General features: G+C 41.7%; 1 protein-coding gene across 1 annotated transcript in view; it reads left to right on the top strand.

The window, feature by feature from the left end:
* The window catches only part of fgf11a (fibroblast growth factor 11a), a 111,064-nt gene that overhangs the window by 52,546 nt on the left and 37,774 nt on the right, over positions 1-20,744 (top strand). The window contains exon 2 of the mRNA XM_008283336.1: positions 8,439-8,549. Coding sequence (XP_008281558.1) covers positions 8,439-8,549 — 111 coding nt within the window. The remainder of the gene's footprint in view (positions 1-8,438; positions 8,550-20,744) is intronic.

The raw sequence follows: 20,744 nt of genomic DNA, 5'->3' as shown, positions 1-20,744 counted from the left end.
AAGATGAAAACGCAAGCCGAATCGCAGCCTACGATGTACGTGAGTCGACGTGAATGCACAAAAATAAAACGTCATAAGCGTGCACCATCCATCCACGAAAAACAAACTAGTGAAGCATGAATGGAGCCCTCAGCCTTGTGGCCATAATGTGTTTGGAGAGAAATTCCCAAAAAAGGAAAACGCGGCCATGGCCAGGCCAACTTGGGATGCCAATTTTGCAAAGGAAGCTGGTGTCGCACTGATCAGTACATCATTTCATACTGCATTTCTATTGGTTAGTTGACGTAGGTCGCAGTAGTCACACTGTGAGATGATCGCACCCAAATTTCTTACACTGTCAGAGTTTTATCGCAGGTTGTCTTTGGTTGCAAGACCATGACAACAGCTGTCCTTGAACCTGTCTCACAGTGCGACGTAGGACCACCGATTTAGAGCCAAGACCGAAGATATCGCCAAGATTCTCTCATGATTGTTATCTTTTGTCTGGGACAGCCGAATATCATGTAGCAGGCTTAACATGTAGGTGTGGCTGTATCGGCTGCCTAAAGCCAAAACATAGAAGCTTGGATTATAATGCACACAATGTGTGTGACTTCTTTTTCTGCTAAGGATGATATTGTGCCAGTATATCTTTACATATAAAATGGCTGTGTGCCACTATATTAATTCAGCATTTATGCACTTTTAAAAGGTCCATGTGCCTAGTTTGTTCATGTAGACTGGCTGGACCAAACAACAAGACGCAATTTTAATATACTATGGTGCAGTTCCTTTGTGGTCTGAAAGAAAATGGACCAAACACAGTAAATTGTTTAGCTTTGCATAAATTCAAGAGCAAAATCACCAATGAATCCATCTGCTGTTTGTGAACCGTTTGGGCAGTAATCTTGTACATGATGTGCATTAGCTAGTTAGCATCAATAACTTAGTCATCATTCTTAACGCATGTGGGTGCGGTAACATGCACCCTACAGTAGTAATACTGCACACGTTAGTTTTATGTGAGCTCTTTATAGCACCAGTGAGGCTGTATTTGATTTTCTTATGTGGGTTCCGATGATGCACTAATGATGCAGAGTGACGTCATGAAAACAGTCCCATTAGTTCGTGTGTTTACCTCTGCAGTCTTTGCTCATGCATAGAAAAAAGTCTGAAACTGAACTGCAACAATCTTATATTCTTTTTTCCTTTGGTACAGATTAAACAAAAACAAAGAACAGAATGGCCAGACCGTTCTCTAGCTCTGACAGTGTAGAATGGTCTGACTGCGTCTCATTATTGTTCTGCAATAGAAGAACAGAACAGTCTGGCTCATTTGTATTGCTTTAAACCCATTACAGTTGTGTTGGATGGGGTTAAAAGATGGTGTCCCCTCAGAGTACTGATGTGGGAATTGTTTTGGTGGAACATTAACATGCAGGGAGGCGAGTTTCCAGTGTTGTAGGTCTACCTGTTTGGAGGTTGTTGTTTCCTGTAGTGAAGGGAAGCGGAGGGGAAAGTTGCGAAAAAGGCGAGGAAAATGAAATCTGCTTCCAACAGACGCAGTGAAAAATCATCAAGAACACTTGTATATACAATAAAAATAGAACATCTTACCAGACTTGTAGGACTATTTGTTTCTCACATACAGTGCTGTCTATCTTTGCTTCTTTTGACTCCAGCGAGGGAATCATAAAGCAGAGGATTAGTTGAGGCAGAGAAGTGAAGTCATGCTTGCATTAGCTGATTGGCATCATCCTGCCTCCACTTCATTAATGCTTTTACAATTACTTGCTTATTCATGAGCTGCTTGGCTAGCAGCTGTCTGGAACCTTCCAGTCATCTTCCTACAGGTGTACGGCGTGGTCATTATAACCTGACAGCTCTCGCTATTACACCGCCGATACAATTAAGCTGACATTCACTGCTGCTTACAGCTTCCGTCGGCAAACTACCCTCCTCTTTATGGCTTTTTTGTTGCTGATTTAATGCAGATTTAATGTTCATGTATGTGTTTATTAAGAAACGGCTCCGTCTCCCAGCAGGATATGCACTGCTGCTCAGATTCTTTGAGCGCTCCCTCAAAGTACAAAATCTTTTCTACCAAATCCAACTGCATAACCATTTGGGTCATTCTCCTGTTTCTAACTGAACTGAAACTGACTTTACTAGGCCATCTCAGTGTGCATGTAGGATACAAGTTTGCAAATTCTGCCCAGATCTAGTTTTACTTCATCATTACTAGAAATACAAACTCTAAACTGGACTCCACTGAAACAGATTCAGCATGTTCTTCCCTAATAAGGCCACACAGTTAATCTCAGTCGCATGTTTTGCTTCCTGCGATTAAAAGAACATGATATGGATGACATTCATGTCGATGCTGATGTTTGAAGGGTATACGAGGTGAAGAGGTAGTCTCTTGAAACGGATGATCATCTGTTGTTTGGCGGTGTATTGGATCAAACAATATTTAAAGAGTACAAGAGACTTTTGGTTGTGCTGCAAAGCAACAAGATTAACTTGTTCAACCACCTGAAGAAGGCAAACTGCAGTAAAGGCCTATCCTCACTCAATCCCCATCTTTTGCCAGCGTCAGCTCAGATACCATGACCATAATGCACAACTCTGTTAGTTTAAATGTGGATAAAAAACATTGGTACAACTTTATTTCTGTATCCCGTCGAGGAGATGAAGAGGAACCAGTTTGTCGTACATTAGCAAGAATTTAGCGCAACATGAACGTTAAAGCTTTAATTAAAGTTTGCTTAACTGAAGTTGCTTTATTTGAAGTCCAGTAAAAATATTTTATCCCCAGAATCAGTGAATAATCGTTACAAATAACTGTGATCTCAATATCGTTCACAATAATCATTATTATGACTTTGGCTATATTCATGATACCCTACTCAGAAGTGGCATGTCTTAGCAGTTAGTAGCCAGATTGCCATTTTAATGACTCTTTGACCTTGTGTCATGGTAATAAAACAAACGCATTCCTCGATTAGCTTCATTGTCCGCAGAAGATACTTCTCTGGTAAACAACTACAACAAATCTTTCTAATGGCCAGCAGGGGGCGACTGCTCTGCAAAATGCAGCCTGATTATATAGATGAGAAAACGACTCTACTTCTCACTTGATTTGCGACCTCAGTGAACATTTTCCTCATGAATTTATGGTTTCGCTTGTTTCAAATTTACTTCAATACAACCTGATGTTAATTTTGGAAATTATTTACAGTCAAATCGACAATAAATCTGCTCCAACATGGCCAGAATATGGCGTATTGTCTGGGGTTACAGTCGACAGAGCTACAGATAAGTTTCACGTGGTCAAAATTCTAAGTCAAGATATCTGCAGTTCCATTTTGACTGGGAAAATATATCTGTACCATTCAAACTAAATCAAGATGTTGAAAATCGACAATGTAGATATTGTGAATTGAGCAGAATGAAAGATGTTTCGATGACCTTTCCTGCTGGTACAGTAAAACAAACACATTCCTCGATCAACTTCATTGTTCCCACAAGACAACTTTTTCTAGAGCCACCATTTGGCCAACGTTTTTGCTTGGCCTTAATATGTACAACAAATCTTTTTCATTGACGCTGTGTTGAAATTGAACGGACAGGATTTCAACCTTTGGGCAGCGCATCCATCACTTTGAAAGGCGTTTTTTAAAAGCAGCCATAGAGTGAAGTGAACTACAGCAGGGCTACAACCCACAGAAATATAGCTTCACTTCTTTGACTTTTTTTTTTTTAGTAGAAAACTCATTTCTAAAAACTACTACCTGTATTTAGTCTCACATTGTAGCCATCGTTTATCTTATTCTGCATTGTCACTCTGGATCTGTGTGTGCATTTAAACCCTGGGTTTAACCAACAGCTCGCCTCAGGTGTGACTCAAGGCGGTTTCTCCTGCTTTTAGCCGAGGAGAAGCATTTGTAAGAGGCGATGTGTGCGAACACCATAGTCTCGCACGTCCTTGCCGCCAAGCAGCTCTGAACGTTTTGGATCACAGCATCGTTACCAAACAGAGCTGCACGGAGGCGGAGTCACGCTAAAGGCCAGCCCTCCTCTGCGTGCGTTTGTTGCTCTGCTCGCCGCTGTGGCAGATGTGTTAAGCAGCACATGGCCTGGTGTGTGGTCTGGGGCTTAATTTGAGATTAACACTCAGGATATTACAGATTACCACACTCCTCGTTTGACCTTCTGCGTCTAGTCGGCCAGGGATGGATGGATGAGCTTTTATCTTTTAGTAGTTACAGCGACTCCGCTTTGCTACGGAGGCCATGAACGGCTTCCAGAAGTTGTGTCACGCTGTCGGCATGGAAGCGAGGATTACACCCCTGGAATTCTTTCGACTAATTCGGACTGCGTGGGTTTAAAATCTAAAATGTAATCAGCTTCGATTAAACTATTTCCGGAGGTTCGTGGACGGATGTGTCGGATTACTTTCACATTTTATAACCTGCAAAATTCAATGTCAGCTCGTCCTCAATTTAATTAGACATTGAGAGTGATGATTCCAAACTGTAGTGATCGCTGTGAAAAAGAGAAAATAATCACAAAGTAAACTATTTCAACACTGTATTGCACTGATTTTGTTGACAAGTGTTTGACAAATTGGCCTGTTGCATTAAAACCAAACTTGTTCTGCATTGTAATTCTGCATAATTAATGATGCATGCTTCTTTTTTTGTAACTGTTGGGCTATTGTGTGGTTTCCAGCATCAATGGTTGCTCAGCTGCAGCTCCACTTAACATGTGTTGGCTTCTCTCCTGCTCTCTGTGCTCGCGTATACTGTCTTTCAATACAGCTGAGTTCTCCTAAAAGCTGTTGTTCTTTACACATTTTCCTGTTTCTGTTGTCAGACAATGGAATTTACGAAAAATAGGGACTGAAATGTGGCTCGTTAAGGCTACGTTAAGCTGCTCTGCATCGCCAAAATTCAGATTTAGAGACATCAAGCGACAAACTCACCATACACATGAGATAAACGCAACAGCTCTTGTGAATTCAGCTACGTTTACATTGAATGTGAAGCTACTAAAAGTCAAAGATTCATTACACACTAAGGAAAACAGGAGTTGCTTTAGCTGTACTGTGGTGGTTAAAGATCCACTGTGTCCATGTTGCATTTTGTTGAATATACAGACCACTTTGTTAGGGGTTCAATGCAGACATGGACTTCTTTTGGCTCTGCACGACTTAAATATTAATCAATTTTCTAAATGTATTTCCATCACGATGCAGTTTAACTGTATAGTTTTGCATTTTCATATGTGAACTTTTGATTACATTTTTTATTACAGGCTGCATTATACGACATACAGCTTGTCAGAACAAAATGAACTCAATTGGCATGCTCATTTTCTGTTTTCTCAAAGAAAATTAGATGTTTAGATGAATAATTAGTAGTACAGTTGTTTGTAGCAGTTCTATTTCTCTTTCATAAACATGCCATGAACACAGAACAAAAATGCTCCATTGGGTGCAAACACAACAGCTGTTGTTCCATGAGCCGTCTTACTTTATGTATGCGCAAAACTAAGCTGCTGCAGTGGCTAATAAACAAAATTATAATTAGAACATTGCAGCTGTGATAGAAGCATGAAGAATCTAAATATAGACACATATGACTTGATGAATTTACATATGGGGAGGTATGGCATGGAAGATAATGTGTGCACAGTTTGACTAATGCAGTCAAAAGCATTAGTCGGGGAGAGACCAGTGTTAAACATGACGTTTTTACACATTAAGAGAGCTGTAAGAGAACGCTGTTATATCTTGTTGATGGATCTGGAAGCTCTATATGCTGAAAAACTCTAAAATAAAGTTTATTCAAAGAAAATGAAGATAGTTATTTATGTTACATCATCATTTTCCGTGTACTTCAGGGACAATTTAAATGAGCGAGCCTCCATCAGTCTCTCTCTCTCTCTCACTCACACACACACACACACACACACACACACACACGCACACTCCTGCTGTCAACTGAGGGCCAACTGCCAGCTGCCCCCGTACTTCTCTGTCCTCATCCATATTTGATGCGTCTCATTAAAACTTGATTGTGGAAACACTTCAGCATTCTGACATTCCTTCTGATCCACTATTTAGTCTCCCTCAGCACTTCGGAGTGAAAGAGCCCCCCTCAGTCATGCATGAGCGGCCTTCAGGAAAGAAACACACCACACGAGGGTGGATGAAGACATGCCAACTTATCTCTAGTGCGGTGGCGGATATAAAAAAAAAAAACGCCCCGATTGGCTCACCGGAACACAAATAGTAGTCTGGTGCCTCCGAGTAAATAATGACAGTTGGTCAAATACAGTAGAGAGCAGGGTAAACACACGATAGGAGATGGTTCTTTAAACATTCAGCACGACTCTCTTGCTTCTATCTTGGGTTTTAAATTTCCATTTAGTAACCTGGCGTCGTATTCTGTGTTTAAGAAGCCGCTGACTGAGGTTGTGTTTTGGGTTCATATTTCAAGGTAGTTACTTATTACTGTTGAATTATTAACAGAAAGAACAACACAACTTCAATTCAAGCCCACTGGATACCTGTCCCCAGATGCCCCAGAAGAAAAATAACAATTAGAGCTCATTAGTGAATTCAAAGGAATGATTACCTTTAATTTTTAGAATTTAAGACCCATTAGAAGTATGTTAAAATAACATATACTAGCAGTGACCTCCACTGGGTAGTAATGGTTGCTGAACTAGAAATATGTTCATATCTCACAAGTGAAAATTAGAAACAGCCCAGTTGTCCCTATGAAGCTCCAGTTTTTAACCCCAACTCCAAAATTAAAGCCAGCTAATCCTCAGAATTAATTTAAGTGTCATTTTAGCTGATGCCTCCAAGTAACGAAAGAGGATGTTTTGACTTACTGTTCTCTTTCAGTCCCAGAAAGTCGGCTAAAGTAGCAGGTGGCAGCTGAGGCTGAACTCTAGCCGACCTTTGCAATATGTGAACGGTCCAAAAAAAAAAAAAAAAAACGTCTTCATCCGAGGACTCGCGCAGCTTTCCCTGATCGCCGCGGGGTCCCTCTGGCCTTGAATCAGCGTCACGTCCGAGCTAATTATCATTCGTGACTCACCTATCTGCCTGTCAAACTGGATCATTTGTAGAAACTAATGCCAGCTAGTACACTATTTTGAAAATAAAAGATAAAAGTGGACGACAATGTGGAAGAAGTTTAGACCTGCATTCCTTCTAGTGGCCAGCAGGGGGCGACTGCTCCGGTTGCAGGAAGACGTCAGATTCTATAGAAGTCTATGAGAAAATGACTCTACTTCTCATTTGATTTGTCACATCAGTGAACATTTTCCTAATCCGTTTATGGCCTCAATTGCTAGTTTCTAGTCTCTTTTAATGCAGCTTGATGTTTATTTTGTAAATTATGGTCCCATTTACAGTTAAATGGGCAATAAAATCTGCTCTGACATGGTGGGAAAATGGCTTGGGTTACAGCTGCAGTGCCATAGTTTGTTTCAAAAACACGCTGCCTGTCGCTTTCTGTAGCTTCTGACATAACTACAAATATCTGCAACTTTTTATCTGAGCAAAAATTTGCACCAAGATATCTGGAATTACATATTTACTGGGCAAAACTCCAGCTCAAGACATCTACAGCATCATTCAGACTAAATCAAAATGTTTAAAGTTGTAGATATTGTGAACTGGGGTTAATTCAGGATAACTTAAACTAGAATTAAAGTGGCGATATCTGAAACCGGAATTACAACTAGTCATAATTTAGCAGATATTTGGAATGAGAAACCCCATACACAAAAATGGGATAATTTATGTTATTAATCCTGGGAAGATGGGGTATTTTAAATGTTATTTTTTCGACTATAAAGAACTGAATTTCTACTGTACATATCCAGCCCCTAACATAGCAGCTTTAAGCAAACAAATTAAAAAATACACAGTTTGAGTTACTCACTGAAATCTGGTCATGAGAAAAAAAAAAGAAAAAAGAAATCTACTATTAGGTAGGTTCTCCTTGAATATTCCCCAAACGGCTGACCTCTTTTTATGCCGTTAGTTCTAACACAGTTCTACACATGTTTGAAGCGCTCACCTCCTCGTCGAGTGACAGGCAGCTGCTACACACACACACACACACACACATGCATGGCGGTAAACACGCACACACACAAAATAAAACGAACAGCTTGCCTCCCTCACTTGAACCTCATCTGTGAAAGATGCTTCTTTTTAGCAGACACCAAGGTCCCATCAATCCCGCTGAAGGCCACGGTCACACACACACACACACACACACACACACACACTGGGCTGTTTGACTATTTCACAGGGTAAATATTAAGACCTGTCTGTTGTTTAGTCAGCGTGGACGCTCATAGGAAGGTGGCTGCATTAATATATGTTGCGGCGACGCTAACGTGTGTTTAACGCTGTGTTTGCATTGCAGAGCCCCAGCTGAAGGGCATCGTCACGCGGCTCTACTGCAGACACGGCTTCTACCTCCAGATGCTGCCGGATGGCACCATGGAAGGCACAAAGGACGAAAGCAGCTCCTTCTGTAAGTGAGAGCGAGAGCGCAAACCCCGCAGATGTCGTCACGGTTTACGGCTCAGTCAGTACTTGCGCCGCTGGGAATCCCCCCCCCCGCTTTGCTTTTAATGCCAAAAAGAACATTTTAAAAGGGGACTTCCTGGCAGTTTTATGTCTGAATATCCTGAGAGCACATGACAACACTGCCATGCTTTTCTGGTTTGAATCACACTAGAATCAATCAGCCTGAAAATGTATGCACACTTGGCGAGGCGCACTGGGCGGACGCCAGCTAAATGGGATTTGTTCTCGTTGCATAATATATCACAGACGATCGCTGGCGCAGGGGAAGTTTTTCAGACACATGTTTTTAATTGTTTCGCTTACAATCATTCTGACCTTTAAGTTACAAGCCTCATGTAAATCTGTGGGTAACACATCTGTGAGTACGTGCACGCTGAACTCTGGATGTGTGTGCTGTCAGTCTCAAGCACTCAGTGAGTCGGATATCCTGTAGAATTCTTATAGAGGATTTTACAGGCTGCTCAGTTGGGCTGTGGGATGCTGGGGAGAAAGACTTGACGTCGCTCATCGAGGCTCCTAGCAGCAAACAGTTCTCTGATCCTTATTGTGATGTTCTCACTTGTATGATCATCCAGGACAAACAGCGATTTTTCATTAATATGGAAACATTAAAATCAAAAGTCAGGCTTAAGACAGACTTTATTGTCCAGTTTGGATCACAAGACCGTCGCAGCATTCCACTAATGACAGCTCTGCTTCAACTCCTGCCTTCCATTTTTCATAGGACACAGGTCTGGAAAGACAACTGTCATGTGATTGGATTGTGTTTTTGAAACCATCCATCCATCCATTATCTATACACCGCTTAATCCTCGCTAGGGTCGTGGGGGGCTGGAGTCTATCCCAGCTGACTCAGGGCGAAGGCAGGGGACACCCTGGACAGGTCGCCAGTCTATCACAGGGCTACACTTAGAGACAGACAACCAAGAACACTCACATTCACACCTACAGACAATTTAGAATCACCAATTAACCTCAACATGTTTTTGGACTGTGGGAGAGAACACACTGAAAGATCCCAGGCGTCCTAATCTTCTAGCTGTGAGGCAACAGTGCAAACACCGAGCCACCTTTTGAAACCCTCTTTAGTAATTGTGGAAATCACGTGTTTTTCGACATGAAAAGTTACCTCATTAGTGATTTCTGTTTGCCACTTGGAACCTTTCTCATATAATGTAACACCTGCACAGGCGTCCAAATGTATTTATTTCATTGCTTTGGATAGCTTTGCACTTTAAATGAGCAAACAAATTAGTCATGTTGCTTCATCTAGTGGCAACAATTCAGAGACACTCCTGACAGAATGCTTGCTTTTGCTCATTGTCATCCCTTCTGTAGCCGAAATATTTCAATACAACTGATGTTGCATTACTTTTTGCAACAAAATCTTCCTTTTCGGTGTTTCTCCTCTGCATGTCAAGGAACACTCTGAGCCCAACATATCCAAGACCAATTAAATCACCCATCTCTTGTAGGTTACTTATGGAAGATGCAAGTTTTCTTTTTGCATAAAGCAGCAACAACACTAGCAGCTTGATGCGTTTAAGCGCCTGCGACATAACGATGCAACGTTGCTGCTCGCTGACACCTTAGCAAAATTCCACGTTGATTATTTGCACTCTGCTCGTAGCTACAGCATTTTAAGATTACTTAATGGCACCGAAGAATCTGCTGAAGGTCTTAAATCAACACCTAAATTTCTGCCCATTAGCACAAAAAGCTGCTGCCGTCTTCAGCTGCTGAGTCTCCACACACACACACACACACATCATCAGCACAACTACACACCTCCCCCTGTGTGTGTGTGTGTGTGGGGGAGGGAGTCATCACCTGGGTGATTACAGACCAAAAACATCATATCCCATCATTCCCCAGAGTCCCTCTAACTCGCCCAAAGAGATCAATATTATATTAGAGGATATCCCCTGATGTGGCAACACAGCAGTTTTTTTTTTCTTTTCTGTCAAAACACCAGTTTGGAGGGAAAACATGAAGTTAGCACAATTTTGGATTTGCAATGTACAGGGAAGGATAGAGGGGGTAAATCACACTTTGACTCCCTCTGTAGAGTTCCTGTTTCAGCTTTTTTGTCAGTAGCAGCTGCAGCCATACCGGGTTTGGAATAACCTGGATTTAACCTTGAGGTGTTTACTGAAGGAAGAGCTGTATTATGTAACACTGGCAGGATTGTGCCGGCTGATCGGACACTCACATCTCCGTAGATTTGCATTTCAAGACAAGGATTTCACGTGAGCCTTCGAGAAGAGCGTCCCGGGAGCGCTCGCGGAGACGGAGCTGGTGTGGCGGCAGGAGTTGTGAGTCCTCCAGTCCCAGCTGTTTGGTTAAACACCTCCACAGTAACTGATTAGACCTGCTCTCACCTCTCCCTCTTATGTAACAGCACACCTACACCGAGGCAAACATGAGGCTGAACTTTAAACATTCTCATGTCCAATCTGAAATATTCATCGCGTAATACCGCAGGGCACATCCGAAGGCGAACAGGGCTCGTTTCCAGACTGGATGTAAAGACCTGCTGTTGCGTAACAGCGCTCCTGGTGTGTCGGGGTATTAAACATCAGTCAGCGGAGGTCACCCCGCAAAAGTGTTTGCGTGGGTCTGACTTACGGTTCATTTTCTAACAACAATCATTCCATCAATCCCAGATCCAGGGGGATAACGCCACCCTGGGCTCTTTGCATTCTCCGGGTGGCAGGTAAGTCCCGTAAAACTCATAAACTGTACTTTTTTTTTTTTGTGCCTCCATCAGATTATTTATTTATTCAAGCAGGAGTCGTGGAGTGATTGACGTCTTTGGAACCGAGTATCAATCAAAAAGCACAATCTGCCCGCCTGCTGAGAATATTGAAAGTGTAGAAGTTGCAGGCCCGTGTGCAGCAGACTTATCTTCAGTGGTCTCGCTGGGAGCACAGACGTTTCCTGTAAAATGCAAACTGGCCCGCAACCAGACAGCTTTCAGTTTCACTCCATTTCACTCGCAGCCACAACCACCCCTGTAAAATCTCTTTTTTTTCTGTTTGCTTCTTGCAGCCAGCAGAGGTTATTTATTGCATTAACTGCATCGACTGAGTTTTTTTTTGTTGATATTGTCAAGAACTTCGCTGACCACTTTAGTCTGTTTAGGGACCAACCTTTTAGCTCTGTTTAATACGCCCGTCATTTCTGGCACACTTTACTTAAATAGAAACCGATTAACTTATACGCAGCTTTTCAGCAATATATCAGCTTCAAGCCGACCCTTACTTCAGTTCATATTATGCTTAAATGGTGCTTTTATGGCGTCCCCTAATTGTTATATTAATGAAATTATTACAGCCTAAGTGGGGTTGTTGGGCCTCTGGGTTAGTTAGTTCCCTGATATGTGACACACAAAGCTGCTGGAGCAAACTGAAATGATGCTTTAATTAAAGAAGATCCAATCATCACTAAAGCATATGTGAAGCAAAAGAGCCAATAAAAACAAATGGCCAGAGTTTGACGTATTTAAGGTGGTTTGATTGATTCACGATGTCAACTCGTGCATTGAGCAACATGTCTTCCACCTTAAAAGTTGCCAGTAGCTGCTGGGTTAACTATAAAGCAATAAAATATCAGTTCATAACTTATGATACAACTTATTTAAAGCTTTTATTTTCCCCTGTGTGCCTCATTTATCACCAGTAGAGTCCATCAGCGTTGGGGTTTTAAACTCGGATTGCAACACAGTTATTTACAAAAATGTCTTAATTAGTCTATTGGCTCACAGTCTACCATAGATCAGTGATGTGACTGATAACAAGATACTGAGGCAGTATTGACGTAATCCTTTTAGATGAGAGTATTAAGCTGCTTTTTGGAAATAAATGAGCTGCGGCATTTATCAAATTCATGAAGTCAGTGTAACAGTTGATTGTGGTGAGTTGTAGTTGACTCATTCATGTAAACAGTGGTTACTTAACACTGGAAACGAGCCACAACTTAGCTGTGCAAATGCATCAAAGGTTTTATTTTTGTAGTTTTAGCCAATATTACACCAGCCTTTGGCACCATTATATCCCTAAAATCCATATCGTTGCTACACCAGAGTTTAAGTTTGCAGGAAAGACAAGCGGTCAGAGAGTCAGATAGATATTTAGTGTTAAAAAGCTGAACGTTTGCACACTTAAAAAGCCAGGTATGCTCAGGAAAACTGTGGTTATGTGTGTGTGGACTACTACAGCACGTGCCGTCTGATCGTTACCGAGTTTGGTCGTATCATGACTTAACAGAGTGACTTTCAGATTATATGATTTGCTCTTCAGAACAAATCTTACAGCATGAGCTCTATTCCGACCTTATCGACCCATTAAATGATCAGCCTTTACTGTTCATTCCCATCCGTGTGGACCAGTAGGAACCTCCTCTAGCAGGCTCAGCAGAAGTCATTTATCCTGATCACTACTAAACAGACAGTAACCCCAATAATATCGTTGACCTCTTGCGGTCATGTGGAAAAGTGCACTGAAACGTACAAAATGATGCGTTCATGTGGTCAAATTTTACTCCAAACCATGATCCTTTTCTAAACCTGACCAAGTAGCTTTGGTTGGTAAACTTAGTGAATCATTGTGAAACCAACTTGTGTATCCTCTCCAGTTAAATCACCACCCTGTTGCCACTAAATGAGGTGGTGACAACCCACTGAGCTCACTAGAAGGTGGAGGAGGCCCCTCCTGGCCCACATGCATGGGAGTGATCCGCAGCGATAATGGCCATTTAATGGACTGAAAACATGAGACCTGCATGTAATCATGCTCATTCTCCAGCTCTGCCTTCTTTTTTCTAGCTTCCACCCGGTGCAGTGATTATGCACCCCACTGCGGTGCACAACAAGAGCATCCAAAAAAAAAAAAAAAGGGCCAAATCAGCAGCTAATGGAATAAATAATTAAAGAAGCAACAGTGCGTTTCATATCTGAGGCCTTGACAGCTAACTGTAGGGGAAAAAAACACACACCCTCCTGTGGTGACACTGAACCAATGACCTCCAGAGGGCAGGACGGGCTTCCTCCTGTCCCCTCTCTTCCTGGGATACAGACTTTCACAGCAGTCGCCTTCACCTCCCGGTTGTCCTGGACCAAAATGTGTCAAAAAAGTCAGGACATTGAAGAGAGAGAGAAAAAAAAGGAGGTAGAGAAGCCCAGAGGGGATGTAATGGAACCAAAAAAATTCAATAAAACAAAGGCTTTTGTATGGCCGTGCAATAGTTTTGTCACTTTTTCCTTTTTACTAAGTTCCCTCAGGGCTTCCTTAACTAGGTGATGGAGGAAGTTGTCACGAAGCTGAAAGTGAGAAGCAAAGAATAAAGAGAGAGGAGGGGAGAAAGAGAAAGAGGGCAACGGGCGGAGAAAAAAGTGAGCCGACGAGACAAGACAGGTTGGCATAAGAATAGAGAGAGAGAGGGGGAGGAAACATGAGGATGGGGGAGTCAGGAGGAGCAGCTGGCATGCAGCTGATGGCTCCTCCATCAATGTGTCTCCCCCCTCTGGTGGGAGGTCAGAGGAGCTGCCCCCTCCTCTCCCGCCTCTCCATCCTTCCCTGCTCTTGGCTCTTCCAGGCTGTTATGTAATGAAGCTGGAAGAGGAATGAAGGGAGGGGAAGGGGAGAGCAGGGAGGGAGATTTATTGTCTATTTACTGGGGATGAAGGTGCTGTTAACGGACTCCGCTGCTGTTTTTGCATGTTTTGTCCACTTCATTACAGATCACTTGCTCTTTACAGTTTGCCACACCATTTTTCCTCACTTTCTAAACTTCCAGAAGTTTCTATTCATGCCAATGTAAAGATTGGATTTAGTTTCAGCTTGATGAACTAAAATAGCCTTGCTGTTATTTCAGCACCACGGACAGCGCATTGTAGTCCTACACAGGCAGAAGAGGGAAGTTTCTGTACGTTTCCTCCTGCAGGTTTTGACTGATTATTGTGGCTGTTCTTATTATTAAATGTAAATAATTGTAACAAAAATAGATAAATGAATGTCTAAATACTGAAAATAAATGAAGACATGCAGAAATACAGAAACATAAATATAGAAATGTACACGAACAAATAAATGAAATGATAAAATAAATTAATATATCAAGAATTTTAGAGAGGACAGAAAGAAATGTAGAAATGCACAAATAAATAATGAATAAATGTAGAAATACAGGGGAAAAAAGTAGAGGTAAATAAATGAAGAAACGTGAGGGTATAGAAATAAAAAATGAGGAATGTTAAAAGGCAGAAAGAAAGAAATGAAGACACAGAAATACAGAAAGGAAAAAAAATGTTGGAAAAGAATCAATCAAGGAATATAAAAAATACATAAATAAATGAAATGCAGAAATAAATCAATACATCAGGAACTTTAGACAGGACAGAAAGAAATGTAGAAACACAAATAAAAAATGAAGAAATGAATGCAGAAAAATAAAAATGAAGAAAATGCAGGGATAAATATGAGCAGAAATGCAAAAGGAGATACATTAAGACATTTAAAAATACAGAAATAAATAAATGAAAAAGTGTAAACTGAATCAATGCATCAAAAAATATAAAAAAGACATAAATAAAAGAAAAAAAGATATGTGGAAATAAATAAATATAAATAAATAAAAAGCGAAATTAAAAGAGAAGAAGTAGAACCTGAATAAAAGTTGTGTATGAAAATGTGGAATCAAAATCAAGACATTTTAATGTAGTTGCGACCTTTTTTAATACCATTCTAAATTTATTTTAGTATTTACTTAATTTTTTTATACATTTATTTATTTATTTGCTTACGTCATAGCTTAACTTTTCTGACCTGTGTCAAAAATTCTCTTGAAATTCAGATAATCTGCTTGGTGGTTGGATTCTATTTTATTGACACTGCTGGAAAGACAAACAACCGACTCAGCAACTTTGGTCACATTTTGATTGGAAATAAGTGGCCTCACCTTTTCTTAAATTGAGCCCATTCAATGCAGTCAAAGAAAGAGGAGATGAAACAACAAGAACTCCTGAGAAAACATGTCATAATGTGTGGCTTTGTGCCATAAGCTCCCATCTACGGCGCGTAAATATTGGATAATACCAAATAACAGGGGTTATCAGCGACAGCAGATGCGAGACGGGCGACAAAACAGAGGTCTCAGGTGTCAAAAGAGCTGAAAGAAGATTAAAAAAAAATACATTAAAGCAAGACAGGAGAGGATAACTTCAGTGGGGGAGTAATGAGGGAATGCTGTTGTGACTTGCTGCTGGATTTGGATTTTCTCTGTAGAGGAAGAAAGCCAAAAATCCTAGAATGAGACAGACAGACAGAAAGTTTGATGGACAAAGAGAGAAGAGGAGATGAAAGCTATTGACTCTCAGTGTGTACATCGGAAAGCCATACAGAGGAACTTGATTCCCTGACTTTTATCCGCTGTAATTACCATCTCCCACTGTTGGAGGGAAATTTGACTTATCTTCCTCCGGCGCTCGGGAACAAGTCTGTTATTTTTCTCTGTCTAACTTTCCCCCCAGTGCTCGATAACGCTCTTTCGCAGAGGGCAGAGAGGGAAGAAAAAAGACTTGAAAGGCAGATGAGGGGAAACTTAGCTCTGTGTGAGAGCTGCGGCATTCAAGGAGGGAAAAAACGCGAACATCGAAAGCGAACGCTCCTGTCTGGCAGATGAGGAGAAAAGGTAAAAGAGCAGCGGAGCAGTGGGCTGGCAAGGATGAGAAGGGGAGCATAAAGAATACTAAGCGGAGGGGAGAAGAAGAAGAAGAAGTGAGGATACAAGGCGGAGACAAGAAGAGAGAGCGATGTAGAGACAGACGGAGGAGGCTGCAGGGTAAAATAGGACAAAGATGAATGGACGCCGATGGAAAAGTATTGGTTTCACAGGACGGAGGGAATGACAGCAGGCGACGGGGGAACTGAAAGGGAACAAATAAGGAAGAGAAATGTAGAGAAGAGAGAAAAAAAAAACACAAAGAGAGATAAGAAAAAGGATGTTAATTCATGACAAGGAGAGGGTGAAAAGACCGAAAGCGCTGGGGAAAGAGTAGAGGGAGGAAGAAAGATGGAAGTGAAAGGAAGACGGATAAAGGCAGAGAGAAATCATTTATACAGGGGAACGCCTGGGGGAAGGAGGTAGAAGTTAAATAACAGGAGAGTGAAGGTAGTTGTCTTGTCATCAGAGTCATCAACCACCAGGGAAATCAGGCGTGAAACCCAGCGTACAAATCATTTAATCTACTATTGAGCCTTTAAAGCTCATTTCTTTACAACGCAAATGACAACGTGTGAAAGCGGAGAGGCCGCTTGTTTTCTGCATCTTTATTAGTCCGGGCGTCATTTTAATGAGCCCAGTGCAGTGGGCTGTCTGCTGAAGACTTTATTTAAGATTCTCATAATGGTGTCAAGTTATTAATATTAAACACTGTGATGACTGTCATCTGCTACCTACAACGCTTAGCTTTGTTGTGGACATACGGAGATTTTCATGATCTGCTATCCACAGGTTCCACTTTTTGCAGCAACAATTGTCAACCATCAAACTGAAATGACCGACTATTGTTTATTAATGGTCGTTGGGGTAATCCGCCGTTACATTTAACTGTAGTTTTTTTCAGCCTCACACATCTGAACAAGCAAAACGATGGATCCCCTGATTGACATCCCAGACACAGTTAGCAAAATAACCATTCCAAACACATCATTTTTGTGTTTAACTCAAAAACAAACCTCTATCCACAAAAAACTTTTAAAAAGTTCTTTGCAGATGACACCCTGTAAAACATTCACACACGTACCATTCACGACTATGTGGTAAGTGTCCACTGCAAGTTCTGACATGTAAATATCATGTGCATACTGGGACTGCAGGGTGGCGCAGTTGTTAGCACTGTTGCCTCGCAGCAAGAAGGTCGCCGGTTTGCATCCCGGTGGGGGCGCCAGGATCTTTCTGCGTGGAGTCTGCATGCAGCGTAGCGCGGGTTCTCTCCAGGTTCTCCGGCCTTCTCCCACAAGGTCCAAAAACATGCTGAGGTTAACTGGTGATTCTAAATTGTCCGTAGGTGTGAATGTGAGCGTGCTTGGTTGTCTGTGTCTAAGTGTAGCCCTGTGATAGACTGGCGACCTGTCCAGAGTGTCCCCTGCCTTCACCCTAAGTCAGCTGGGATAGACTCCAGCCCCCCTGTGACCCTGATGAGGATTAAGCGGTATATAGATAATGGATGCATCCTACCTTTTGTAGTCTATAACTTGTGCTTGATCATCTGACTTCAAACCTAAATATCTCCATGCATCCCTTTGTCACATCTCAGTGGACCTGTTGCTGCACCAGCGTCTTTTCATTCGTCATGATCCAGAATCTCCAATATCGACAGCATCTGTGGCTTATTGTACCTGTTTTGTTCACTCCACAAAGTCTACATATGAACTAGTAATAAAGTTAATACCTCGTTAGCCACTTTCAGTCAGCACTTAGAGTATGACAATGGTGTTTCGTTTAGCTCAGCTTTAGGATTATGTCACAAAATTCAGTTTCTTGATGCTTCGATTAAGCAGTTCTCAGCCAATTTAATGAAGAGAACTTCATCTTTAATATGTCCAGCCACTGCGACTTTTTATCTTATTCGACATGACTGCAAAGATTATCACAGAATGAGTTCATTTCAGGATTTTTTGGGTGGCCTTTTTTTCAAAAGAAAAAAAAAAGACTTTTTCATTTAACAGAGGCAACGGAGAGAGAAGGGAATCCTGCTCAGTGCATCCCGCTTGAGTCCATTTCAGATGCCTAAGCAGCTATCACATCACGACACTCTCATTCAATCAGCTTCACAACAGAATAAACAACAGAAGGTGTCTCTCTGAAAGTTCAACTCTGTGTGATTCCTCACAGATGACTGTAGTCCTGTTCTCATTCCAGTTGAGACCGACTGAGCGCCACAATGCAACACTGCAGAGCGGCAGCGCAGCGTGCAGGCCTGCAGATGCCCTCTGCACAGCTTAACTCAGCGTCCTGCCGCCGCCTCTCCGTGCTCAGCCTCCCTGTCCCCCTCATCCCATCTCCACTTTCTCCTTGTTTATTTATTGTGTAGATGATCTCAAGCCTCAAATTGACTCGTGGGATTGATTTGGCAACACCCTCGCCTTTATTTCCCTCCCCCTCTTCTCCTTTTCCCTCCCCTCAAAAGACTTGATTAATCTCGCAGTCTCCTCTGTGCTGCTGGGGGGAGAATGAAAAAAAAAAAGTGATTCAAATGTAAGGACGGAAGGGGGGGATGAAGCAGAAGGGAAGAGGAATGGGATGCCTCCATTACCCATGCAGACAGTTATGTGATCCATGTGATAAGCAGAAGCTCTTTTTGATGGAGGGTGAGGATGGAAGTAAACTCTCTTGTAAAGGGGGGAGAAAGATGGAAAGGAGAGGGAAACAAAAGTGAGAAGTGGGAAGTAATTGACCGTTTGCTAAGCCCTGCTACTGCTGCTACGCCTGTCAAGATTTCAGGTTGCAATGATATGGCGGGGGGGCATATTTACCACTCAAAATTCTGAGTTATTTTCCAAACAATATGGGCCCAGGATTTCAGACAGAGGTAGATAAAAGCAGGATGCTCATTTTCTAGGAAATGCTATCAATTTCCTAGGCTGAAATTACTCTCCTTATCAAATTTTATCAGCTGTTGCTAGCTAGGTGTAGACTCACGAAATGGTTGTAAACACTTTCTCTGACTGACTTTTAAAAGTTGTCAACAGACTTGTGTAAAAAACATGTAAAGGGATGTCAAATGTGCGCTTAATCACTACATACACATGATATATATTTGATTTTCTCACCTTCCATTTTTAGTTGTTTTACCTTCTCTCGTTGTGAGTTTTCCCGCCTTTTTTAATGTCCCCTTTACCACTTAAGAACAAAGTTAAAGACAAACAAGGAAAGCATTTCTATGTCTTTTACTGTCTTCTAGTGTAGTACTAGTCTGTTATGGTACGGATAATGTCTCCTGTGTTTTCCGTTCTTACCTTGTACATCTCTAGTAGTTTCATCTTCTTCCTTTGTGTGTTTTCCCGCCTTTTTTAATATCTGTCCCATCCTCATTGGTTTATCCTGCGTCTCGCCACCCAATCTGTGTGTTTCTCTGTTCCATGCTTCAGTTCTTCCTGTTGTTCCTCATGTCAGTCTGGTTAGTGCTTAGTTTAGTTTTTATTTATCATTCTGTTGTTTCTGGATTTTTGTGTCTGAGGCTTTTCCCCATGTTTTTGTTGCCTCTCTGGATTTCTCAGATTTCTTACAGCAACTGAAGTAAACTTTGCTTCTTGCTCATCCTATCTTAGTTAGTGTACTGCATTGGGGTTTTGAACTGAACTTTAAACCACAACCTCCCACAGAAAACGCTGCCTGAAATGCCTTATTTGTAGTCTAGTTTTATTATGAAGGCTGCCATTATTTCCTCTCTAGGACCACTTTTTGCTGAAGCTACATCTCTATGTCTATGTCGATAGATCTAGGCTTTTGAAGAGGTGATGTATCGACTCTCCTATAACACTGTTTCCAGGTCCAAGCCTCTACTGTGTTGAACCTGGCAATGTTTTCTTTTCATCCTGCTCCCAAACAGACAAAAACATATATCCACCTTGACCCATGCCCCAACATAGGCAAGCGTTTCAGACTTGGCACAGGGGTAATCGAAGGAAATGCTCAGACAGTGTGAAGGACATTTCTTAAAATCGACTGAGGAAAAAACCTGTGATGGTGCACAAAATGGCAAGAATAAGCTTGCCAAAATAACATGAAAAGAAGCCTGATGAATGAAGATTCTTTGGTTAGATGATGGTCCGGCTAACTTTGTTGGGCTCAGATTGCGTTTGGCATGAACACGACCAGGACTACCACAATGAATGCATGCTCCTAACAGTGAAACACAAGAGGTGGGGATGTGATGATACGACTCTTCATGAGGGCTACAGGTGTTGGGGAGCTGACATTTATAAATGGCACCATGAAAGTCTGTGGATACACCTAAATACTGGATGATTCTCCGTCTCTGGAAGCTCGGCACAGGAGGAATATTCTGGCATCATAACGATCCAAAGCACTCTGCCAACATCACACGAGACTTTCTAAAGAAAAAAAACTTTACATC

This window comes from Stegastes partitus, unplaced genomic scaffold, assembly GCF_000690725.1.
Source record: "Stegastes partitus isolate 25-593 unplaced genomic scaffold, Stegastes_partitus-1.0.2 Scaffold307, whole genome shotgun sequence".
In the NCBI taxonomy this organism is placed as follows: Eukaryota; Metazoa; Chordata; class Actinopteri; family Pomacentridae; genus Stegastes; species Stegastes partitus.
The sequence above is the reverse complement of the archived record's forward strand: the minus strand, read 5'-3'. Positions and strand labels throughout refer to the sequence as shown.